Source organism: Lycium ferocissimum, chromosome 12 (assembly GCF_029784015.1).
Source record: "Lycium ferocissimum isolate CSIRO_LF1 chromosome 12, AGI_CSIRO_Lferr_CH_V1, whole genome shotgun sequence".
Lineage (NCBI taxonomy): Eukaryota > Viridiplantae > Streptophyta > Magnoliopsida > Solanales > Solanaceae > Lycium > Lycium ferocissimum.
The window spans coordinates 60,447,466-60,474,904 of record NC_081353.1 but is presented as its reverse complement, the minus strand read 5'-3'; the positions used below and the strand labels follow the sequence as shown (position 1 = coordinate 60,474,904).

The following is a 27,439-nucleotide window of genomic DNA, read 5'->3' as shown; positions in this document are numbered from 1 at the left end:
CTATCAAACCACACATCCGCCCTTTCTCCAATGTGTACACCGAAGCATAACTTAACTTTTCATGTTCGGAATATTATATAACTCGAAGAATTTCTCACATTTTCTCGGCCAACTCCCCGGGATTAGCACCATCAAACTCGGAAAATTGATTTTGGGTTTTAAGGTTCTTTGACTATTTGGGGTTTAAAAATGATTGGGGTGGGTAGTATTGGAGGTGAAGATGAATAAATAGGGTTTCGAAACGAGGGGTGGACTTGAAAACAATGGTGCGGTGGAAATGTAAAACCCCGACCAACATTAAAAGTTGATGGTGTGAATTGAGTTTGAGAAGTAGGAGAAGGGGTTTTAGTACACGATGGTTGACCATATTCGTTCATAGCCGGAACGATCGGTGTTCCGTTCCGGTGTTGGACCTAGAGTGGTGTTGATTGGTGAGGTCATTGGTGACGGCGGAATCGAGTTTGCTTGCTATTTGTAAGTTCAAACTCTTCAAAATCGCTCGAGATTCTTGTTTGTTTCTCGGGCTTCATCTAACTGTGATTGAAATTGATTTTGGTTGTCCTCGATTGTTGCAAACCTCTTTCTAGTATCTTCAGCAAAAACCCCAAGCCGAGTTCTTATAGCTCGTAGGTCGTCTTGAATCGCTTGAATCTCCGGGGCGACGGAGCCGGCAACGGCGGCGAGCTTGTTGCTCGATACCATTTGTAACAAGAGGAGAGGTTCTCTTTGTTATAATGGGGAATTTACGAAAGAGAGAAAGAAGATAGAGAGAAAAGAGTGAGAAAAGCCGATTTTTTGTATTGATGATCCAACAAAAGTTCGATACAATGGTACAAATAGGCTCGACTACCTACATCTCAAATGACACTGTCCAATTCTTGTAACGAATTGGGGACCAAAAAGCAATAAACTTAATTTACTCTAGGGACTTTAATATAAATGCAGAAGTTTAACAACTTAAAACTTAAAGGACTCAATTAAACTACTTATAACTTAAATTTATTAAGTCACAATAGACATTTGTGACATCGTACTCCCTCCAGATCAAAAGAATGTCGACTTAGCCTTTTATTCTTGGGTCAAAAATAGTGTCCACTTATCAAATCAAGAAAGAATTGACCTGATTTTTTCAAATTTGCCCCTATTAAGTGTTATGTGATCAACTCTCAATGCTTATTTACTTAGGGGCAGTTTAGTTAAATTACCCATTTTTGTCTAGGAGTTAGTATTTTCTTAAGGGGTATGCAAATGGCTAAGTGGACACTCTTTTTGGTCCGGAGGGAATAATGTATACAATATTAAAAGCACAAAGGGCCTTAGAAATATTGATTGAACTTTTTGCCCTTCATTAAAAGACTCCACCATAGACAAAATTGTCATATTATAATATTTAGGACTTTAAAATCAACTAAAATTTATTTATTAAATCTTTCCTTATTTGACTAAAAGTCTAAATATTTAGGACTTTAAATCGGTTAAAAAATATATTCCGATGTAAATTTTTTCCTTCATGCGGTTGGACGAAAAAGAGCAATGTTGAAGAGTTGGAGGTATTGTTGACCTGCTTCAGACTATGAACAAGCTTCAGCTTCTGGTCACAACGACAAATAGCAGGAACCATGTTTCTATAGATATATGATTTGATGGACTACTTAGATTGATTAGTTAATATGCTATTTACTTACTGTATTAATTGAAAGTGGGCGATGTTGTAGAAGTTAGTTAGACATTGAGTCCTTGAAGATCCGTTTGTCGATTCTTCTTTCATCACTATCGAAATATTCGGTATTAGTATGTCTATCTTATTTAAGCTTGAGTTGATGAAGTTTGTTAGGTTAAGGGTCCTGCCCGCATGGTTGTCTTTACTTTTCTGAGTGGCTAAAATTTTCTGATGTAGTGCGTTCTTATTGCAGTTGGTAATTTAACCAAAATTACCAATTTATCATTAACTATTAGTTGTGTCTATTGTTATAATGCTTGTACTACCTTACGTTAATGTTTCATTTTTTATTTTCTCTCTTCGCATGTCGAGAGTATTACTTGCGAGGCACGTACATAAAGAATGAATGCACATATAATAGATTAGCTGTTTAAAAAGAGTTCTCTACTCTTGAAAATTAAAATCAACAAATCAAGTTATCAACCATAAAACTTCCCCATCTCTAAATTCTGAAAAAATTATATGAAGGGTTTCCATATAATAGAGTTGGTGATTACCCTAATGGTGTATCATACTGATTATCTAATTGGTGTTAGGAAGAAACAAAATGCATAAACCGACTAATGATGGATGAAAACGAAGAACAAGTGGAATCCCTTGTATTTTTGGTAAATAAGGTCTTCATTTGGGTAGAATAACGTAACAGTAGAGGTCAACTTCCCTTCTGGTAAGTACTATATTTCTTATTTATAATTTAACTATTGAAAAGAAGAGTATAAATACTTGAGAACTTACCCGTAACAAATTTTTTCACACCTCGGTGGATATTAGTTAAACTCTAAATTTTTTGTTCTGGTGAATAAAATGTGACATTTTTCTGTATAATCATTCTAAAATTACCCTGTATAATTAGCTTTTTTGTTTAACCAGTCCTGACTAATTCAGATCCACCTGATAGAGTCATTGTAAAGGTAAAACATTCTTTACTAAGAAATTTTTCCATATTATTACTACTACTTATTTAATTTTCAATTATATAGTGATCGAATATTTGCGCGTGTACTAAAAACTACTCCCTCCGTCCCAAAAATATTATCCTAGTTTGACTTGACACGGAGTTTAAGAAACAAAGGAAGACTTTTGAAATATGTTGTCCAAAACAAACCTTAGATATTTGTGTGGCTGTAAATCATCTCATAAAGTTAAATTATTTCTAAAGATAAAAAGGTGTCAATCTTTTTGGAACAAACTAATAAGGAAAGTAGGACAATCTTTTTGGAACAGAGAGAGTAGTATTTAGAAAAGGCTCTCAATTCTTGTCTGACACAGAAGTACAAAACCAGGTTATATGGATAATGAGATGACTGAGCTGCCGTACTACTTCAGTTCATCAGATCAACAATGGTGCAGATTTATCACCTCATCATCCCCCGCGCCCCCCAAAAAAATAAGGAAAAGAAGAAGATATATTTAGATGTACTCTTGATGAAACAGCATTGTGCTGAAAGCAAAGAAAATTAAAGCTAGATCAATAGAAAGGATTAAGCACGTAGAATCTGGATTCTAGAAAGTAAAAACTGTCTTGCCTAAGAGCAAGAACTTTTATTTTACATTCGAAATCAGTCAGTAGGCATACTACACTATACAGATAATGTACTCTTGATTCGTTTGTAAAAATTAATCCTAAGCTTCTATTGCAAGGTACTAAAATAAACATGTACTGCTACAAAAATTAATCAGCGGAATTGAGAAGATTAAAGAGGAAAAAAGAAGACTTAAGAAGATTAAACCGAATTAGAGTAGTCAAATTGAACAAGCTGCACTAACATATGTACATTCTCTTTTACAGAGAAAACCAAGTTAATCAAAGTGTATGTAATTCAGGTTTTGGCAACCAATATGGCAGGTTCTCAAGAGAAAGCTCGCAAAGTGAACAAAAAACTAGGTACTGGCATTGGGTGTAGTTGAACTGCTACTCCATTTTGCAGTAACCGAATCAGGTGAGACTAATGATGTGTTATTCTTCGACAACCCTGAATCATCATTATCAGGCTTGTCTGTTTTCCCTGTTTTATTCATTCTCTGAATTCTTAGCAAAGCCTCCACAACTTCCTGCATAGACGGCCTCATATCCCCATCGCTCTGTAGACACTGGAATGCTAACTCTGCCACTGCAGTTATCATTGACCTTACTTTGTCATCAGTTTCAAACCCAAGATTTGAATCCACCAACTCATGTAATGCATTTCCCTGAATCTTGTTGATGGCCATATTTGACAAATTAATTTCATATCGGTGCCTACAGATATCAACAGCAGGCAATGACGATATAAGCTCAATTAATACCACTCCGAAACTATAAACATCGCTTTTGTCAGTGAGCTGATAGCACTGGTGGTACTCAGGATCAACATATCCAGGAGTACCCTGTGGAGCTGTGGAGACATGAGTAACATCCGTTGGGAAAAGCCGAGATAAGCCAAAATCTGCTACTTTAACACAGAAATTGTTGTCTAGAAGGATATTATTAGTTTTTACATCTCGGTGGATGACATCTGAAGCATGCAGATAGGCAAGTGCATTTGCTGTTTCTATGGCAATTTTCATTCGTGTATTCCATGAAAGCGATCTAGGGGTTGAATCACCACCATATAGATGATCAGCAACTGTGCCATTGGGAATGTATTCATAAACAAGTAGAAGCTCACGCGAATGGCGAGATGTGCATCCGTAAAGAGTGACAAGATTTGGATGATGCAACCGTGTTAGGATATCTATTTCATTTATGAATTGCTCTACCCTCTTGCAGTTGTTTTCATATAAACGTTTGACAGCAACAACACGTCCATCTCGAAGTTTACCTATAAGCATATTATATTCAACCAAATGTATTAGGTTCAGTCACACATTATCAGTAAGAATTTCAATTTTGGAGCAGTATTCTTACCTTTGTATACTGTGCCATATCCACCATCTCCAAGCTCTTTCTTGGAATCAAAATTGTTCGTGGCTTCTACCAGTTCATCGTAGTCAAAGAGGTGAACTCCGATAGTTATATTAGCCTTTTCGGGATCCTTTGTTGAGGAGGGATAGGAAAGAATGCTTCTGGTGAACACAGACGAACCAGCATCAATTTTCTTCTGTCTACGACGATAGATAAGGAACAATACACCTGCCATCAAAGCGGTAAATGCAGCTGCACCAACACCTATGGAAACCTTTATGGCAATTCTCTTTTTTCGTCCTGAATTGAAAACAAGAAAGGTGATCATCTGATATCAAGAAATTGTAATGTATCTCAGTAAAGCATAACTAATCAGCTGCGATCACCTAAATTGGAAATGTTTTTCCCTTAACATGATCAACAAAAAACAGAATGGTTTGCCTTTTTATCTAGGAATTAAGGAGATATTCTCTACTCAATGAACTGAAATCTGGTCAAAAATGGATTTAAAATTATAACTGTTTCTAGATTTACCATGAAGACATGTTCTTGGTTGGGTTTGGTCTTTGCAAATGCACAGAAATTCATTACTTTGAGCACCACAGTGCCCTCCACTATTCTGGCAATCTCTACAATTAGTCCCATCCCACTGCAGAAAGAATCCCTTTTGCAGAACTTGTCTGTAATTCATTTTTAGCAATCTATCTAGAGAATCAGCCTCAACAAGGGCATAAACAGGATCTTGACAGGATTCGACTGAATAGTTATAGTGCTTCAATAGCTCAGTATGAAAAACCGCAAAAGAATGATGAGTGGCATTGCGGGCACAGTTCACATCATATGTCTCCCTTTCATTAGGTTGAATACAGTCATAGAAGAAGAAAAGATCTGCAGTATTAGGCCCCAATGAAAACGGAGTACCCCTTACGCTAAAATTATGTCTAGGCACTGGACATTTGTTGTCTTCATCAAACACATCTGCTTTGGCTAGCAGAATTGAGTTGTTTGTGTAAAATACTTCCTTAATGATAAATTCCTCTCCAAAAATATGAAGAAATGTCTTACGTTCGTCGCAGGTGACTTTATAAGCTGGTAAGCCACAATAGGATGGTTGTTTCTCAGGAATCCAAAAGGGGTATGATATCTTCACCCCATTACCACAACTCTGTGCAACGCAAGCACTAGAATTGAGGTATATAGAGAGAGTGTCATCTGCCAAGGTGATGAAAAGAATGGCAATGACAAGAACAGAAACAGATTTCTTGACCATGAATAGGCTTTGGAGTTTCATATGATGTCTAAAACAAGAACAAAGGACAAAGGAAGATGGAGGAACAGGACAAAAGATATTATTATAGAGGAAAGCTTTGGCATCATAGTTGTTACACAATTGGTGTAATTCATTCCAAACAGCTGTTTATATATTCTTTTATAAATCAAATATTTCAGACTAGTGTTTGTTTTGGTCTGATTAAATTATTGAGAGTTTGACAAAGTTGCCAAAGTAAGATAAGTTTCAAAACTTGAAGCAACTATAAAGAAAAAGTGGTTCCCATCCACTGGCTTTTAGGTAAATCAGACGACTTTGTACAGTTATTATTGACTTAGACTCCTGTCCTCCAATACGATGGGATTGTTAGATTTCTTGCTCTGAGCATTTGAGGTTGTTGCACTCCTTTTTTTTTTAGGTCTCTAAGGCAAAATAATCCATCAAATTGGGACGTGTTAAAATGTTTTTGTGAAGTTATGAAGATATTGTAGAACTACCAATAGTTGTTGTGGTGTGGTACTTACTCCTCAAAGTGGATTACTCGGAACTTTTCACAGTTCTTTGGTAGGTGTGTTTTACCTTTAAAGTGAAATTTCTCGGTGCGAACCGGATTACTCGGACCCTAAAAGCGGCTTGAGGGGGGAAGGGAGAACCCAAAAAAAAAAATACGGTAGAAGAGGTTATCCTTTCGGTCATATATCATTTACATTATATTGGTTGGGTTTGATTATATGAATCATTTATATTCATTCCGCTCTATTTAAGTCCACTTAATTTAGTTTATCCTTTTAAGTCACATGTGCTATGTACCGAATGAAATGGAGAAAGCTTGAATCTTGACAAGCAAACATACCAAGGATATACTTGTGATATAAACGAAAACTTACTCCCTCCGTTCACTTTTACTTATCCACTATATTAAAAATAAATTTTCACTTTTACTTGTCCACTTTAGCATAACAAGAGAAAGACAATTTTATTTTTCATCTTTTGCCCTTAACATTTACTCATTTCTCAAATCATTTCCCAAGTTCATTGAATCTATACATCATTAATACGGGTATTATGGTCAAATATACACTTCATTTACTGTTTCTTAAGGGTCGTGCAAAGTCCATTGTGAACAAGTAAAAGTGAACGGAGAGAGTATAATTAATACTGCCAAGAATAGAAAAGCCCGAGTCGTGAAGTCAGGTTTAAATGATAGAAAATACAGAAATTCAGGTGTGAAAGTAGAATATAATTGCATTTTGTAAAAGCAAAAAACAAAAGAAAGACGCAAGTCTTATTATAAGATGACGTCAAAACCAACTGATACCTTTTAAGTAAGTCAAGATATAGTTAAAATATTACTAGTGCAAGGAAAACTTTGGATTTGAGCAATGTGGGGTTAAAATGATTTGAGTTATAGATTGAGTGTAGGACCTTAGGTTATTCTAAGTTGAGTTGGTTGAACCGAAAGTGAAGAAATGAAGAGTAAAAAAGAGTAGTCTAGTTTCATTTTAGTCACCATGTTCACATTACTCACTAGCTAATGGAAATACCGATGGTGACATGCAACGCGCAATGAGCTTTTGTCTCTCTTAACAGGGTCTACTTCTAATGGCTACACAGTTGATTGTAACTTTTGTTTGTTAAATGAATACTCCATCTGTCACAATTTATGTGGCACAGTTTAGATTTCGAGAGTTAAACTTTTCAATTTTGACAGTGAATTTATGAAATCTTTAAATTTTAAGAAATAAAAAGATACTTATTTTAATCAGTTTGTTGACCCGACCGTATCCTCCGTACCAAACACGCTATATATTAATTTATGTGCAAAGGGCAGGTGTCCATAGTTTTGACATTTTTCTCTTTTTTTTTAATATTGTAGTTCATTTTTGCAAGACTAGTAACTGTTCAAACTATGACTAACGTCAGTATTAGAGCATTGAGAAGTCGATAAATCAAATGTTAATTTTCCTTTTCCATAATGATTATCAAGAAGAGTGATTTCAGATTATTATATACAGAATTAATGGTCAATAATATTATGCGTGTAGATCACGGTCAAGTAAAATCAACAAACGTTTCAACAGGCCCACATTGACTTATGCATAGCTTGATAAAACTTAGATGGTAAATGTTTAGTGAGAATCAAATTATAAACTTTCTTGTAAAAACCATTTTTCTCTCTTTTTGATTCGTTTTTCCTAATTATTTACTGCTTTTTATTGTTCAATTGGCAGTCAAACTAATGATTGGATTTCTCAAGGACAACAACAAATTTGAGAATGGTACTGATAAGCTGTAGCCGTTGGCTCTTGGTCAAAATATTTTTAGCGGGGTGAGTCAATAAAATAGTTAAAATGGGTACCTTGTTATGAATAGTCATATATATATTCTGGATGTCTATCTTTAAAAGAAAAGTTAGGGTTTATGATTTTGGGACCAAGTTAATATTCTCCTATATTTTGGGACCAAGTTAATATTCTCCTATAAATAGAGATGCTCCCTTCATTGTCTGATATCCTCAAGAGAAATAAAAGAACTCTTCTCTCTTTCTCCACAATATCCTTGTTCCTATTTTATTATTTTATAATACGTTATCAACACGAGTCTCTACCAATTGAGATCGAAATTTCAAAGTATTGTTGCTGTTATGAAATTTTTGATCTTTTATTCAGTAGCCATAAAAGTGGTAAGGTTTTTAATGAGGCAACTAAAGGGCGTATTATTAGAAATGTGTACTTTTTTTCCTTCACTAGAATTTTTTCCACTGGGTTTTTTGTAGTAAAGTTTTAATGAGGCACATCATCTATTAAATAGACATCCAAGGTGGAGTGTTATGAAGAGTTATCTATATATTGTGGATGTCTATCTTTAGGAGAAAAGCTAGGGTTTATGACTTTGGGACCAAGTCAATATTCTCCTATAAATAAAGATGTTCCCTTTATTGTATGATATCCTCAAGAGAAATAAAAGAACTCTTCTCTCTTTCTCTACAATATTCTTGTTCTTATTTTATTATTTTATAATATATCTTTTTATTTCTCAAAAAATTGGTTTAAATTAAAATTTTCACATCAACAAAGTTTAATGAAAAAATCATTTAAATAGGTTGGGTAACATTCTAAGTGAAATATCAGTGATTGAGTGACTTTTGAGTTAGAAAACAAAGTTGAATGACTTTATGAGTAAATTACTCTTAGTTGAGTAACCATCTCAGATATTATCTCTAGAAATGTAGCATAAGTTACCTTATTTATTTAGGTGATTCCTATGTTATGAAATTGTACATTTATAGGTGTGGGTAACAATTTACACCTTACCAGTTAGCACATAGGTTCAGGATGATAGCCTAATTACAGGAATTCACTTAAGAACTCGAGAATTAGCAGCTACACATGTAATTTACAGAGAATTCCGAGTCTTCCAGCTCAAGAAATGGAAATAGAATTCTAGAAAAAAGTAAAGGTAATATTCTCATTGATGATTCTCTGTAGTTGAATACCATGACTATATATGGAATTACAATTGAATTAATTCAACTAACTGCTGCTAACCAATTTCCAGCCTGTACAATTCTCAACTAACTACTTATAACTAACTGCTGATGTCATCCTTCAACTAACTATTCAACTAACTTTGTGAATTGCTGGTTTTCATATATCAGTACTCCCTGCTGCAAAAGATCCTTGTCCTCACGGATCAAATTGAGGAAACCTTGTCTTAAAAGCATTAAAGAACTCCCAAGTAGCACAATCAGTAGATAAACGTTCCCACTTGACTAGAACTTGAGCAACAACTCTATTACCCTTTTTCACCATTCTTCTTTGTAGTATATATTCAAGATTAGGACTAGCAATATCCGTCACTGGAGGCACTGAAAAGTGATCAGGCACCTGATAGCGCTTCTTTAGTAGAGATACATGGACAGTTGGATGGATTTTCATAGTAAAGGAAAAAGTAAGGTACAAGATACATGTCCTAGGCCCATAATATTTGGTAGAAAGTTTGTGGAATGGTTGATTAGATACAGTAACTTGCCTATAGGGTCGAGTTTTGAATTATCCCTAATCTCCAACATCAAAAGTTCTCTCAAATCTATGAGAGTCAGCTTGTTGTTTCATTCTGTCCTGAGCTCTTAGCAAGTGATATTTCAGAAGTTGAAACTTTAATTCCCTACTCAGAAGTGTGTTATCCAGTTCCACTGAAGCAGACTAAATTGAAAGATAGGGTAAATGCAATGGTGATTGCCTACCATATAAGGCCTCATAAGTTAGGGTAAATGCAATGATGATTGTCTACCATATAAGGCCTCATAAGTTGTAGTTTTGATAGCACTAAGAAGTGCTATACCAATATTCATCCATTTGTAAACATTCAGACCAATCGGATGCATCATCCGCGCAAAAGCACATCACGTATGTCTCTAACCATCTGTTTACAACTTCAACTATCAGACTGGGGATGGTAAGCTGATGAAGTGTTAAGCTCAACACCTAGTAATGAGAACAATTTTTGCCAAAAAGTACTTAGGAAGACAACATCTCTGTCACTGGTAATATTATCAGGAAAACCATGTAGTCTAACCACCTCATTAAGAACAACCTTGGCTACAGATTAGCAGTATTGAGGTGTTTTAATGGAATGAAATGAGCATACTTGCTCAATCTATCCACCACTAGCAATATCACTTCATAATAACTGGATTTGGGAAGACCATCAATGAAATCCATGCTAATTCGTGATCAAACCACCTCTAGAATAGGTAATGGTTGTAACAAAGCAGGGTATGCAGCCAAATCAGATTTATTCTTTTGGCAAAGTTCACAAGATTGTACAAACTTCTTCACTTTATTCTTAATACCTTTCCAATAGAAAAAAGTGAGCAGCCTCTTCAATGTAGCATCTACACCTGAGTGTCCTCCACTAGTGGAAGAATGCCATAGAGCAATAATATCCTGTCGTAATTGAGAAATATTACCCACTACTAGTCTTCGTTTTCTCTTCAAATGGTTATGACACCGTGAATTGGGAGGATCTTGTTGCTCTATAACTGAGAAATCAAAGTTTGCATAGCTTCATCTGATTCCCAGCTTTGAGTAATGGCCTGTAATAACTCAGTGTTAGTAGGTGAGATTACCAATGCTAAAAGTTCTGCTCCTGATACTCTAGAAAGTGCATCAACTGCTTTGTTGTCAGTGCCCTTCTTGTATTCTATAGTATAATCAAATAACATGAGCTTGGTTAACCACATTAGTTGAGAGTTGTTATGAACCTTTTGCTCCACTAACAACTTCAACGCCTTTTGATCAGTTATTATAACAAACTTCTGGCCAAGTAAATACTGAGACCACCTTGTGACTGCATGAACAAGAGCTCATAATTCTCTATCCTATACAGACATGGTAGCATGTCTTGGTGAAAGAGATTTACTGAGAAAAGGCTACAAGATACCCTTGTTGCATGAGAACAGCTCCAATAGCATAACCACTAGCATCTGTTTCCACAATAAAGGTCTTGCTTGCATCAGGCAAAGCCAAGATAAGAGCTTGTGTAAGTGCATCCTTCAGCGGTTCAAAGGAAATGGTTGCTGCAGTAGACTATTTGAACCCTTCTTTCTTCAAAAGATCAATAAGTGGTTAACTAATCACTCCAAATCTATTACAAGCCTCCTGTAATAACCAGCTAACCCAAGAAATCCCCTCAATTATTAAAGAGTAGTAAGCATAGACCAGTTTCTCACAGCTGCAATTTTCTGAGGATCAGTTGACACTCCTTCCTTAGAAATGAAATGACCCAAGTATTATATTCTTTGTACCCCAAAAAAACATTTGCTTTGCATGGCAAAAAGCTGATGTTTTTCATTTCAACAAACATAGATCTCAAATGTGAGACATGATCCTCAAGATTTTTGGCTATATATCAATATATCCTCAAAGAATACCGGCACATATTTTCTCAGAAATGACTTAAACACAATGTTCATCAGCCCTTGAAAGGTTACAGGGGCATTTGACAAGCCAAAAAGCATCACCAAATATTCAAAATGACCAGAATGTGTTCTAAAGGCAGTTTTTGGCACATCATCTACTGCCATCCTCAGTTGGTGATAACCAGCCCTGAGGTTAATCTTAGAAAAAGATTTTAGAACCCCCTAACTCATCTAATAAATCCTTTATAGCAGGTATTAGAAATTTTTTCTTGACAGTGTACTTATTTAAATCTCAATAATCCACACAAAGCCTCCAAGAACCATCCTTTTTGCCCACCAAGACCACAGGTGATGCAAAAGGACTACTGATAGGTTGTACTATCCTTTGATTAAGAATTTATTGAACTATCCTTTGATTAAGAATTTATTGAACTAACTTCTCAATTATATCCTGTTTTACAGAAAGGTACCTGTATGGTCTTTTACTAATGGGTTCAGTACCAGATTGCAATTTGATAGTATGATCAAACACCCCTCTGGATGGTGGTAACTCAGTAGGTTCTTCAAATAACTCTTTAAACTCATTCAACAATTCAGTTAATACAGGTTCTTCTACTGGTTTCTCATTAGATTCAAGTGCATGACAATGTAATTTATAGCACATAGCAGGTACTACTTGAATCATGCAAAGTTGTGACTCATTATTTGAAATTATGTCTAATTTCTCGGCTCCTGATGCTGTAATTTGATTGTATCAAAATTTCATGGTAAGCTTATTGAAATTCATCTTGATGTCCCCTAGTGTTAATAACCATTGAACCCCTAATACCACTCCACAAGAAACCAACTGGAGTAGCAAAAATTCAGCTCCTTGTTACAACCAAGAAATTTTGCAAATTTTATCCACTTTCATGACATTTCCATTAGCTGCAACCACCATTTATGGTGTTGTTGGTCTAGTTGGACATCCCAATTGCTTCACTACTTCAGGATCAATGAAATTGGGGGAACTTCCAGTGTCAACAAGATGTGTAAAGGCCTCTTAGAGTGATTGATGTGTTGTGAAATTACGACACATTCGATGCCAATTCCTTAGGCTTTTGTGACTTTTCAAGCACTTTTGGTGTTACTTTTCGTATGTTTGTGTTGATTTGTAGGATAACAGGTTTGGAGAGAATAATGAAGCAAAACAAGCCAAAATGGAAGAAGCATGACCTGCGAGCCGCAGGTCACACATGCGAGACGCATGTGCTGCAGCAAGTGTGTGCGGAGATTTGTGAAATTTTGAAGAAATTGGCTGCAGCATCTGCGAGTAGTCTCGCAGGTGCCACTTGCGAGGGACATCCAAGACTGCAGCTGCTGCAAGTCATTTACCTAAATGCAAGACATGCGAGAGTTGTGTACAACATGCTGTTCACAGGTTGCACATGCGACACAACCTGCGACACGCAGGCAGGCGCACAGGGATATTTTTATCCACAAATTGTTCCCATTTTGGAAGGCTATAAATATTCTCCTAGGGTTTTGTAAAACTGATTCCACACTTTATTTGTTGTCTTTTTGTGGAGACTCATTGATTATTGGTTGTTGAAGCTTTAAAGAGGAATCTTCCACTTTTTGTTGTCATCTTCCATTAACTTTGTAAGTATTTATGAATACATTATTTACCTTTGTCTTTTACTTAATGGAAATGAGTAGCTAATCCCATTAACTAAGGTTGTGGGATCAAATGTGTTAGTTATGTGATTGGTTTCATATTTAAACCTCATTTTTATGTTAAAGATGCATTTTATCAACTCTTCATGCTTTCATGTCTCTTAATGGTTGCAAACATTATTTGTGCCTAAGCACTTTTACTTTGCTTGAGAAAGAAAGTGAAAGTTAGGAAAAGAGTTAGATAACAAGGATTTGGATCATTACATCCATCTAATAGCTTGAGCTAGAGATGGAAAAGCTAACTTGAAACATAATGGGTATTCACATTACATTTTTCACATTCTAAGGCTTGAGAAAGCTTAGTAATGATATTTATCAATTTGGTTGAGAGACTTTTGATAAAGTTACGTTGCCCATGTTTAATTGCATCTAGACATTTAAAGAAGTTGTATTGATACCCGTTTGCATTACTTTCCATTGGAACCTCAACCTTAGTCCCTTTACCAATAGTTTACATTTTATAACAATAACTCTTAGACATTAATGATCAAACTTCAAACCAATCATTATTATATTCCCCTCTCCCTTGAAATATAAACTAATGGTCGAGCGTTACGCTTAGTAAGTATATTTCTTCATTGTATTCTCTGTGAGATTCGACCCAACCTTGTTCGGTTCTATATTTGACAACGACCGCTTACTCCTAATATTAAAGGTGTAATTTGGGTGTATCCGTGATAACCAATCACTCTCAATGTTCTTTAGCCCAAAGAACCATTGAGAGCTTGGGAATATTTTCATTTGCTCCATAGGTTGGTGCAGCTCTACTTTTTGCCCTTCCAGTGTTTCTTCCTCAATCATCTCTTGTCCTTCTTCAAATTCTTCTACCTCAAACAAATACAATTGCTTCAAATTTAAGCATTTGTGACCTGGTACATACTTCTTATTATAGAAGTAGCAACGTCCTTTGGATCTTTTTTCATTCATCTCCTCCATACTCAACTTTCTTCCGGTTAATCCTTTATTACCAATAGAATTACCAGTCACAGGTGTTGGTAGTAAAGGTTTATTCTGAAACCTTTGAACAGTAGGTTTCCTATAGGTGGAATTAATATTGTTAGATACTATAGAAGTTTGCTTGTATGCCTTAGCTTGAGCATTCAAGTAAGCTTCATACATTCTAGGGGTTCTATACAACTGAGACAAGGTAGTAGGGTTAGTCAACTTCACAACAAGATTTAACTCATCCTTAAGTCCTCCAAGAAAACAACTAACTGCATTCTCTTAAGACAAATTGACCCTATTTAACTTGCTCTTAAATATAGCTTGGTACTCTTTCATAAATCCAGTTTTCCTAATCTTCTTGATCTCCTCCATGGGGTCATCATAATCAGCCCCAATCTCTCCACTAATGCCATCACATACTCATTCCATGCGGGAGGGAAAGTGTATTGCATTTACCTCATAAAGGATTGATGCCATTGAATTGCTTCTCCTTCCAAATGCACTGCTACAAGACATATTCTCTGATACATAGCCACTTCATCAAAGTTAAAGAGTTGATCAACCCTGAATAACCAAGATTTCACATCCTCACAAGAAAACTTTAGAAAATCAAGCTTAAAATAGCGAGATATGCCAGGGTGATGATTGTGATAATTCATAGGGTTTTTTTTGTCTTGGTTCTTCTTCCATCGATTGTCTCTCCCTTGTTAGCCTTTCTCTTGAAGTTCCCACTCAAGTTTCAATTGGGCAAGTATCACTTCGATTGCCTTCTATGTGTTCCTTTAATTGTGCAATAGTTTGATCCAATCTCTTCAAAGTGCGACTTCACCATTGAGAATTCCTATATCTGAAATTAATTTTATCATCATTTCGCGCCTATCACCACCTTCTATTGTGGTTTCAGTGGTGGGATCTCCATTTGACCTAGTTCTTTTCGCCATTTATCCTAAGAATCGACAAGCTCTGATACAAATGATAGCCTAATTACAGGAATTCACTCAAGAACTCGAGAATTAGCAGAGGCACAAGGAATTTACAGAGAATTCCGAGTGTTCCAGCTCAAGAAATGGAAGATAAGAAATGGAAATAGAATTCTAGAAAAAAGTAAAGTTAATATTTTCATTGATGATTCTCTGTAGTTGAATACAATGATGATATATGGAAGTACAATTGAATTTATTCAGCTAACTGCTACTAACTAATTTGCAACCTGTACAATTCCCAACTAACTACTTGTAACTTACAAAATACCGTCTCAATTCATCCTATTTCATCAGATCCGGGATGTGATATGATTCAGAAGGATGAACCGGATATGGACACTTCTAACAAGATTTCTAACTGTGTATCTAACTGATGATGTCATCCTTCAACTAACTTTGTGAATTGCTGGTTTTCGTATATCACAGGATGGGAGGGAATTAGAAATATTTTAACCTATTTTCATTTGGCTAGATTTATATACACACAATCACACATACGTACATAACCAGTTCTTGCTTTCCAATATTTATCCATTTTTGTATGTTAGGTTTGTTAAAGATTTCTTCTTTTGTTATTTCACAGGTTTTGCATCGTTGTGGTTTTGGAGTTTTAATATCATTGATGAGCTTGGGTTGAGATTTTTTAGCTTTGTATTATGGTGGATTAGAACTCTAATAAGGGGAGAAGGTGGTAAATAAGATATCTCCTCGTGATGTTAGCTCTCCAAAAGAAGTTAGGGACACACTCAAGAGGTTTTTTTACTAAGAAAAATACTGCAAGGTTGCAACTATTGGAGAACGAGTTGGCGATGTTACAACAGGGAGGTATGTCAATTTCAGATTACTTTTTGCGAGTAAAAAGTACTTGTGATGAAATTTCAGAGATTGATCCAGAAGAGAAGATTAGTGAGTTGCGCCTACGATGCTATCTTATTTATTGATTGAAGAAGAAGTACTATCCTTTTGTCACTTCCGTTCAAGGGTGGTCGAAACAACCATCTGTAGAAGAAATAGAGAACGTGCTTTCTAATCAAGAATCTTTAGCTAAAAAATGGCTAAAAGCCTTGAATCTGATGTTGTTATATATTCTAAAGAAAAATCGAACAAGAAAAATACATCAACCTGGAACAACAATAGAGAAAAAGAAACAAGTGCAGAAAAAGGTGGCAGTTCACATAGTAACAAAAGGTGCTACAGATGTGGGAAAATTGGGCACATCAAGAAAAATTCTCGAGTAAAACTTTCCAAAGCCAATGTCGCGTGCACAAATAAAGGAGACGACCAACTCAAATGGGAGCAGTGTTTTAGCATCGAAGTTTATGAACAAAAGTCAGCCCAAGCTTTTGTTAATTATGCCAACAACAATAATAATAAGGAAGAGTGGATCGTTGATTCAGGGTGCTCTCATCATGTAACTAGACATGATTCTCTACTCTCGGAGAAGCGAGAACATCATAGAAATTGAGTTATTATCACAGCTAATAACTCAACATATCCAGTAGCAACAGAAGGAGTTGTGATGATTGATGTTTATCATGTCCCAGGTTTGATGAATAATCTAGTTTCAGTTCCTCAAATCATGGATTCCGGAAAATATGTATTGTTTGGTCCTAATGATCTGAAGGTGCTTGACAATGCGAGAGATATTAACTGATGTTATTTTTACTGGCGAATAGAAAAGTTCTCTTTTTGTTATGTCAGCAGGAGAAGCTTATGTAAAGAAAACAAGCCAAACCGATAATGCTGAAATTTGGCATGCTCGGTTGGGTCATGTGGGCTACCAAATGCTGCAGCAGATTTCCTCTAAGAAGTTAGTAGATGGCTTACCAAGCTTGAAGAATGTACATGAGGATGTGATTTGTCAAGGCTGCCAATATGGAAAATCTCATCATTATCCTTTCAAAATATCATCAAATCGGAGATCCACGATGTTCAAATTAGTTCATACAGACTTGATGGGACCAACAAGAACACCAAGTTATAACGGGCATGACTATGTTATGGTGTTGGTGAATGATCACTCAAGGTTCACTTGAGTGAAATTTTTGAAAGAAAAGAGCGAAGCATTATCTAAGTTTGTGGAGTTCAAGATTTTGCTGAAGATGAGTTCGGGTTTAAGATACAAATTCTTCGTAGTGAAAATGGTGAATAATATATGTCAGATGACTTCTTCAAGTGTTGTCATGACAATGGAATTCTTCGTCAAATGACATGTTTGGACACCCCTCAACAGAATGGAGTTGCCGAAAGAAACTTTGATTTTCTTTCTTTTGTTTATCTTTCATGGTTACATGACAAGAATCTTCCTCTAGAGCTTTGGGCAGAAGCTATTCAATGTGGATGCCATGTGACAAATAGGTTGCCTCCTTGGCCAGGTACACAAAAATTCTCTTTCGAGATTTTATATAGTCAAAAGCCAAAAATGAGCTATTTTCGGATTTTTGGTTCTATTTGTTATGTTCATGTTCCCAAAAACAATAGAACCAAACTTGATCCGAAAGCAAGAAAATGTGTATTTGTTGGCTATGACTCTTATTGGAAGGGTTGGAGATGCATGTATCCAAAGACATATAAGATTACTACTTCAAGAGATGTGGTATTTGATGAAGTGTCATCCTTATTTTCTGCTCAAAGGTTTGTCGCTCTTGGTGATGATCAAGACAATTTGAAGCTATTATTTTCGAAGTAAATGTGCAAATACCTTGTAATGAAGAGGCAAAAACAGTATCTCCAAATCAGAATACTTTAGAAATTGCATCTCCAAATCAGAACATTTCAAGAGAAGAAGATGGTGAATAACAAGCAACGAGAAGGCCAACAACGGAGAAAAAGCAGCCAAATTACCTCAAAGACTACAAGGTCAAAATTAGCAATTATTTTGTTACTTTGTGTTTCTTTAGAGGAGCATTAGCTATGGGAGAACCATTAGTTATGAAGAAGCAAAGGCCAGTCCACATCGGGAACGAGCAATGCAAGAGGAGATTGATGCTTTAAACAAGAATAAAACTTGGGAATTGGTACCCAAACCAGAAAAATGTGATCCAGTCACATGCAAATGGGTATTCCGCCTAAAGAAAAAATTAGATGGCACCATTGACAGGTTTAAAGCTCGTCTAGTTGCTCGTGAATTTTCTCAAAACTATGAATTGGACTATGAGGAGAAATTTAGCCCGGTGGCGAATATGGTGATAGTAAGGTCACTTATTTATCTTGTTGCTTTCAAAGGCAGGAAACTGTGGCAGCTCGACGTAAAGGATGCATTTCTTTACGGAGAGTTGGATCGAGAAGTATTTATGGAGCAACCTCAAGGTTTTGTCTCTAAGTAATTTCCTAGTCATGTTTGTCGTTTGAATAAATCGCTCTATGGCCTCAAGCAAACACCACGAGCTTGGTATGGTAAACTGCTCGATACTTAATCTTTTGTGGTTTTAGAGTTTCTAATTCAGATTCTAGTTTATTTATAAAATTAAAATCAAATGTGCATCTGTTGATATTAATATTTATTGATGTTATGATAATACCTGGAGATAATGAATCATAAATTTCAAATTGAAGAAATGACTTGTTTGTTCATTTTGAGATGAAAAATTTAGGGCAGATTGGATGTTTTCTTGGTCTAGAGTAGAAAAATAAGATCAAGGTTATTTTGTTTCTCCAAAAGGCTATGCAAAGAGTCTGTTAGAGCGTTTCGTCATGGGGGAGTCGAAAGAAAAGGCTACTCCAATAGAGCATAATCTCAAGTTGAAGAAAGATGAAGGCAAGGCTTTGAAGGATGCGATAAAGTTCCGACAACTTTTTGGAAGCTTAATTTATCTGAATATCACAACAAGGCCATAAATTTCTTACTCTGTTGGTGTCGTTTCTCAATTTATGCATAATCCAACAACTTCTCCTTTAGATGCCGCAAAAAGGATTTTGTGTTATGTGAAAGGATCTCTTAGTCATGGACTTTGGTACAAAAAGTGTGCTGATTTTTTATTGAGTGGATTTAATGATGCAAATTAGGCAGGTGATACAAATGATCGTCGATCGACTTCAGGTTACTGTTGTAGCACTGGTTCAGCAGTGGTTTCTTGGTGTAGCAAGATGCAAGATGTTGTTGCTTTGTCTAGCACTGAAGCTGAATATATTGAAAAAACCATGGTTGCACAACAGTGCATTTGGATGAAAAGGCTGATCAAAGACATGTGCCACGAAGTAGACTATGATGTGCAAATCAAGTGTGACAATGAAAGTGCCATCAAACTTGCGTCAAATCCAGTTTTCCATGCCCGAACAAAGCATATTGAGATCCGTCATCACTTTGTTCATGAGAAAGTTTTGAGTGAAGAGATTGATCTAACAACTGTTCGCACCAATGCTCAAGTGGCTGATATATTCACTAAAGCTTTGGAGAACTCTAAGTTCCAATACTTTCGAGATGCTCTGGGAGTCGTTGATCGTGAACTTGCACTAAGGGGGAGTGTAAAAAATTAGTGCAACTGACGGCCTTGTTTCTTTTACTGCATTTACCAAGTCAAAATAACTATTTAGGTAAGGTTTGTTCACCTTAGAAAGTGGCTTGGGAGTTTAGGATTTTTAGGAGTTGGTTTAGTGGAATAAAACATTATAACTTAGGAGTTATATTAGTAGTAGTAGACTATCAGTGCAGAGTTTCTCATACGCTTTGTTTTTTCCAGAATTTAGCTATTGTATTTTCTATTCAATTAAAAAAAAAAAAACTTTCTGCTATTTGGTTCCTTGCCTTACGGTTCCTGTTTTTGTTATAGCGGCGACCACCATCAACGAGTAGACGTGAAATACTTCTATACTCTCTATCTCTGTCATGCCCGACAATCTTGCTTTAACAAAATAGCTCTCTGAAACAGATCTAGACAGATTTAACCTTTTATTTTTGTGGTGGGGGGGGGGGGGGGGGTTTGTGGTGGGGGGGGGGGGAAAAAAATGGTTTTGCATTTTTATAATGGATCAATAGTGGTTTTGCGGTGGTGGCTATGGTGGTTAATTTGGTAGTGGTTTAAGGGTGAAAATGGATGTATGCACATTGTATCTCATTGTATGTCTAGCATGTGTTTGATATATTTTTAGAGTATGTTCGGTGTATATTTGTTGTATGTGTTTTATCTATCACTGTACATATAATGATAGACACATATACAACATACAACGAATAGACGATGTGTATATCATTGTATGTTTGTGTGTATCATTATATGTTTTGTATATGTCAATGTATATCATTTGTATGGGTATCTCAAGTGTATACATCAACATACACATGACAGACAATAATAGACAATGACACACAAGTATACATGAAAAGAAGTTACTGTATGAAAGCAATGGAGAGAACTCCGACGAAAAAGAGAGATTTCGGTGAAGAAAAAAAGGGGAAGAGATTTGATTTTTCTGGCGTAGCTCCATCGATCTTTCGACGGAGTAGCGACAGTCGGCGGCGGCTGGAAAAACAACAGTGATTGACCGCGACTAACGGGTGGGATTGGGATAGTGACTGTATGAAAGCAATGGAGAGAACTCCGACGAAAAAGAGAGATTTCGGTGAACAAAAAAAGGGGAAGAGATTTGATTTTTCTGGCGTAGCTCCACCGATCTTTTGACGGAGTAGCGACAGTCGGCGGTGGCTGGAAAAACAACAGTGATTGACCGCGACTAATGGGTGGGATTGGGATAGTGATGACTAGGACGTTTTTGAGAAAGAGATGACAAAATCCCATTTTTATGAGATTGGATAAACGAGCTGAAAATTGAAAATAAGCAGCTGAAGTGTTTGATAAAATGACTTAGATATCCTTAAAGTTGTTTACACTAATAAAAACGTTATTTTTACAAGATTTTAAATTTTAAATTAATTCAAATAAATAATTTACGCCTCATTTTATTTTTCATACAAAATTAATTAGATAAGATTTTTCTTTTAAAATATAAATTATTTTATGATAAACTAAATTCAATCATAAACTGTAATGAAATAATTAATAATTTGATTAAAGTTTGTTAGTCCACAAAATATTTCCATACAAGAAACATTCTATTTACTTTAATATATATAGCTACTGTTGAAAAAATATGTGTTCAGGCCATATGCTAATTCCTCTTAGAACAATTACTGTCTTGTTTAATGTTAAAGAACTCTAACTTTACATGGACTTTTTAGCAACCACTTATTGAATGACCATCTTCATCTAATATGGGTATCCATCTGTCGATTACATATCTATTCAAGACTACCACAACACGGAGATAAAGGTTTCTCAGGAAGATCAATTCGTGCAATTGCTTTTCACGTAGAAGAACTTCAGAATCTTGTTGTAATTTGATGGTGGCTGGTGGAAATTGATGTATTATCAGAGATGTCGTGAAGAGGGTGAGGGAGTAATGTGATGGAGACGGTTAGGGGTTTTAATTCAATAAGAGTATTCAAGGAATTACAAAATAATATCAGGGATAAAATAGCAAAAAAATTATTGGTCAAACTAAAAGTGTTTATAAGCTGAAAAATAATAAGTTGGGGGAGACCAACTTATGACTTGTAGCTTATTTTAGCTTATAAGCACTTGACTTATAAGCAGTTTTATTTTTACCAAATGCGAAGATAAGCCGAAAAATACTTATAAGCTGGTTTGACCAGCTTATAAGCTTAGCCAAACACCCTTTTAGTTAAAATAATTAGGGTCCTAATTTAGTATATTTAGAAAATTATCCCTTGTTAATTACCAGGAGCATGAATAATCTCATACCTTTCTCGGCCTTTTGTACTGTACAATTCTTCTCATTCATAGTGAAAAACTTTCTTTGCTTTTGCATGAATAATCCCTTGTTAATCACAACTTCCTCAACTGAGGATTAGAACAAGGAGGATTCAGCAGCTTGACAATCAACAATGATACTACATGTGTGGATAATCATATGGCGTGTGCACAGATTTGGACTATCATCAAAGCTGATACACTAGGATCACAAAGGGCATACTAGCTTAGGCATACAGGATAGAACTGGAGGACAGTTTCTTATTTTTTTGATATTAGCTAGCTCATATTATAGACATGCTGTAATAGACTGTTTTTTACATTATGCACTTATTAATAAAAAGTTCTAACAGGCCTGGCCGGCTAGAACACAATTTGATTAAAAAAAAAAGAAGAAGATTAGACTTGGCCAAACTTTGTTAAATTCTTGTGTTAATTTTCTTCTCTATTTACTTTGTATATAAGTGCGCCACGATTTTCCGCAACAATTATTAAATAGAAAACAAACAAAAGATGCTAAAATCGAAATCGAGTTATCATATGACTATAGGGCCGATAACAAATACGATACTGAACATAACCTTGCTATTGGATGATGAGGACGTGATCAAAGAGCAATAAGATGGAGGGGATTAAGGGGCGCATAGGAAGAAGAAAAGATTGGCATACATTTGTGTGATTTCATTGAAAATAGATTAAGGGATCAGTCTTATCAAGAGCTTTCCTCTTGTTCATGAACCGTCATTCTACATAAACATAGTGCATCTGTTCCAAAAATTTTGCGCTTTTAGCCTATCGGGATTAAAACAAAGTGAACCTAAACCAACATTTTAGGATTTATTTATCACTACTTTATTAATATAAGGAGAATTGAAATTTATAGTTACTTTGTGTAGTTTTAAATGGGGGAAAATCCTTTTTCCCCTTTATGTTGCATTAGAAATCAAACACCTTTTCCGACTTTAAACAATTGACATTCTTCCCCTATTATTCTGTGCAATGTCTATTTTGCTCTTATCATTATCTATCTCATTTTTATATATAGTTGAGCAGCTTCAACTGCCTGTCTCATGGACCCAATTTTGGCATTTTATGTACTGACGTAGGCTCTCTCATTTGTAAGGTGAGGTTATTGAGAGAGTTGCCGCAACTCGTGCTTTAATTCACTTTTACAATTGCTTATTGGGTACTAAGTAATTATTAAATTATTTGCTTTTGATTTAATATTTTAAAAAATTCTTTGTTGAGCATTTAATTTTTGTTTTTTTTTTGACAAATATAACTTACATTATTAAAGATATTTTTTAACAAATGGAAGGAACTATATTGAATTTATTTTAGCATCTGATAAGTAAATTAAAAAAACTTATTAAAAAGTTCTAATGATTTGACATAGTTACAATTTATCAAATTCATGAAAGTAATAGTATTTAAATTGTTAATAAATTTAGGCTCGTCCTAAAACTCAATAGGGCATCAACTTATAGATAAATAGTTAAAGAAAAAATGTAGATTTAAGATGTGAAGGTATATATTGACCATAATTTTAAAGGGTAAGTAATAGATTGAAGTATAACTTTAGAGCTAGGTATTAAGATAACATTTGCTTTGAAATTGAATAAAAAGAGTATTTATTAAAATTTAGGTTTCAATCGTTGTGTGAATCACCTTATCAACACCATTAGTAAAACACCATTAGTAGAAAAAATTGATTGTGCACTATATTGAACAACTTTCAAACAAAGATTAAAGCTTAAGAATTTCAAAATAACATCTCTTGAACTGGAATTCTTAACTAGTATATATATATATATATATATATATATATATATACACACTATCTCTTTTATTACCTAATGTATGTATTTGTCATAGAGTTTCGGTTGCTATTAATGTAATATGTTCTAATTAACTCATAATTTGAAATTCATCTTGAATAACAAAGAATAATTAAGAAATTTGTTATAAAATATACCTCTATGTTATATATATATATATATATATATATATATATATATATATATATATATATATATATATACTGTCTCTTTTATTACCTAATGTATGTATTTGTCATAGAGTTTCGGTTGCTATTAATGTAATATGTTCTAATTAACTCATAATTTGAAATTCATCTTGAATAACAAAGAATAATTAAGAAATTTGTTATAAAATATACCTCTATGTTTAATAATTATTGGGCAATTTGCAGGATTGCCCTTCGCCGGGGGTGGTCTTTAATTTTTGTCCCTCAAATTGGTAGTCTTTAACTTTTGCCTTGCGTAACCAGTATTTGGCCGAGGCGTGTTAAAATTCTCCTTGGGATTTTTTTTTTTTTTTTTTTTTTTTACTGAGCTGGGGTTCAAACCTGCAATCTCGGGGTATTAGGCGAAGGACAAAACTTAAAGACCACTAATTTGAAGGGTAAAATTAAAGACCACCCCAAATGAAGGGCAATCCGCGCAAAAAAAAAAAGATAATTATTTCTTTGTATTACATGCCTTGAATATGTGTTTAAGAAGTGTTTATTCTCTTTCATTCTTAATGTGTAGATAAAATCTTGAGTTTTGATGGTTATTATCAAAATTACTGATATGAACAAATTATTTTCATAAAAATTGTGCTCAATTATTTTACTATTCAACGTTATGTATGCTTGGAAACTCTTTTTTCACGTTTTTACTTCATAAATAAAATTTATTTATTTTATAGGCAAGTCTACAATATAGATTAAAAAGAGAAATATATCATAATATTTAAAAAGTAAAAAGAGAGAAAAGGTTGATAATTTAAAGGGTAAAATATACAATGTTCAATTCAGACAAAGGGAGGAAAATGTCAATTATTCAAAGTTGAGGAAGGTGTTTGATTTTTAAATCAGACGTAGAGAGAGAAAATTGATTTCACCCGTTTGAAATATTTAAATTTAATACAACTAGTTTAATGTGATTTTGCTTTGATGGTTAATCAAATTGTCTCTTAATAAGCGAAAAAGTATCAAACAAATTAGAACCAGACAAGACGGTTACTTTTCACCTCCAATCCTAACGTTGTGCGTTCAAGTCGCTAAAGGAGCAAAATGAGGAGTTCCTGAGAGAGGATAAACAAAAAAGATTGGGACAAAAGGAGTAAAAAATGTGATTTTCAAAAGGTTCTGGGCTTGGAGCTTAGCAATTCAAATCATTAATGATAATATTGCAGTTATATAGATTTGTAAATAAGTATAGTTCGATCGGCCATATTTTGGATTCATTAACATTCTTGTCTTTGGTTGGTTTCTATTTATCTTTTTATTATTATTTTCTTGCTTTTGGTTGTTTACTTATTTTGTTGGAACGTTGAACTGTCAAGGATTGACCTATTGCTGCTCCAATTTTGTGGATTAGGCCAACGCGGTTTGAGTAGGAGAAAAGTAAACATGAACTGCTGTGAAACTTTGCTAGCTGTGATATTACTCTTTTTTGGTAGATAGAAAAAAAAAAAAAAAAAACTAAGCAAACTACTTAAAATCTTTCAAAAATTACTTGCTAGCTGTGTTATGACGACTTGAGACGAGGCACTAATGTTTGAGATGCTGATAGGGCTATGATATTTCTGACAAAGTCAAAATTCTAAAGAAAGCTAGTCAATGAACCTGATACTATTGACGTATGATCTCAGTTAATGACTGTCCTAGTTAACACCTAAGCCTGAAATGGAATGAGAGAAAAAAGTCTTCGGTTTTTTTGGCAATAAAATAAAGGCAAAAATGTCTTCGGGTTGCACCATTTGATCCTACATACTCCCTCTGTCTCAAATTATTTATCGTGGTTACTATAATAGTTGTTTCAAATTATTTATCGTTTTAGAAGTTCAAGACACAATTAATTAATTTTTTCATATTTTACCCTGTGTAGAAGATGACACATAAATAGAATAAATTATAACTTAGACATAAATAAGATTAAAGTTAGTCAAATATTCTCTAATTAAGTATTTCTTAAGGGGCACGTAAAATTAAAAAACGACAAACAGTTTGAGACAGAGAGAGTAATAGACCAACCAAAATTTTAACTTTTACCTAGAAAGAACAACAGCTACACTAATCATCAAAATGGGACGATATTGATCACAACATTACCCAACAATGCAAGATATATGAAAATAAAGTAGATATAGATATTCTGATAAAAAATTATTAATAATATAACAAAATTAACGACGTACATAAGTTAAACTCGTAAAAGAGGCGTACCTTTGTTGTTGTAGCAGTTATGAAAGTTTACGGTGCCATCTTTGCAGAAGCACAAGGACTCTTGGGTTAAATTGCGGTAACCACAACGCCCGTCTGAGACCTCACACTTTCCGCACTCCGTCGCATTCTCCCAATGTAATACGAACCCCTCATCCATCGCCGCACCACGTTCTCCAGTCCACCCACCCTTCATCACAGGCACCACCACTTTCTTCTCACATGTTCGATACCAATTCAAATCTTCCGGCTCATAATCCTCAACATATAAATATGATTTGTTTCCACCTGAAGTTAAGCAATCTAACGTACAAGTAGGATCTGGAAGAGAACCGGTACAGTTATAATAGAAAGTAAGATTCATATCAAGCTCCGAATATACCAATGGCAAGTCGTCATCTATAGTAAGATTATGATGTACCCTGGGGCATCCTCTGCTATCAAGAGCATCAATATCCACTAGGGTAAGGGAGTGGTTACTGTAATTAATCTCCTTAACATAGAAAGAATCCTCGGAAATATGCAGAATTCGATCTTTTTGAGAACAGAAGATTCCAAATCCTGGATAGCCACAGTATGGTGAAGAGGGGGGGTTGTGGCTATCAAGTCTCCAAAAAGGATATGAAATTTCAAGTCCATTTTCACAGATAGATGAAGGGCAATTTGCAAAGGACGTATCATCAGCTCTACTGGAGTTGATGAAGATGGAGAACAAAAGAAGAAGGAGAGAGACCAAGAAGAAGCTGGATAATAATTGACTTGGACACATTGCTAGATGATGTTTGAAGAACTCAAACACTAATTGTGGTTTACATATAGTAGTACTATTGCTAGACAACCAAAATATAATACATTTATTATATTTGACTTGGTCACGGAGGAATTAGTAGGAAACTTGGAATTTGGTACCTAAATTTCTCTTCCATACCTTATGGTCAAGACAGTCACATATAGGAACCAGACAATTTGGTCTGATTGTTATTTCTGTAATTTATGCGTT

At 34.9% G+C, this 27,439-nt stretch overlaps 1 protein-coding gene across 2 annotated transcripts; it reads right to left on the bottom strand.

Moving 5' to 3' along the window:
• Nucleotides 1-3,440: 3,440 nt before the first annotated feature.
• Nucleotides 3,441-27,383, bottom strand: LOC132039548 (LEAF RUST 10 DISEASE-RESISTANCE LOCUS RECEPTOR-LIKE PROTEIN KINASE-like 1.2). Of its 2 annotated transcripts, none has more exons than XM_059430027.1 (3): nt 26,443-27,383; nt 4,608-4,904; nt 3,441-4,521 (listed from the first exon to the last, which is right to left on the bottom strand). In XM_059430027.1, the coding sequence occupies exons 1-3, from the start codon at nt 27,206-27,208 to the stop codon at nt 3,602-3,604; spliced, it is 1,983 nt and encodes a 660-aa protein (XP_059286010.1). In that variant the 5' UTR covers nt 27,209-27,383; the 3' UTR covers nt 3,441-3,601. The 2 variants fall into 2 exon arrangements, with proteins under 2 accessions (XP_059286010.1, XP_059286011.1); XM_059430028.1 differs by lacking the exon at nt 26,443-27,383 and adding an exon at nt 5,139-6,527.
• Nucleotides 27,384-27,439: the final 56 nt, after the last annotated feature.

Coding starts and splice junctions, on each gene's coding strand:
- LOC132039548 (XM_059430027.1), bottom strand. CDS start 27,208: ATGTGTCCAAGTCAATTATTATCCAGCTTCTTCTTGGTCTCTCTCCTT. Junction 4,905..26,442: donor TAACTGCTACAACAACAAAG/GTACGCCTCTTT, acceptor TTTTCAATTCAG/GACGAAAAAAGAGAATTGCC. Junction 4,522..4,607: donor ATATGGCACAGTATACAAAG/GTAAGAATACTG, acceptor ATATGCTTATAG/GTAAACTTCGAGATGGACGT.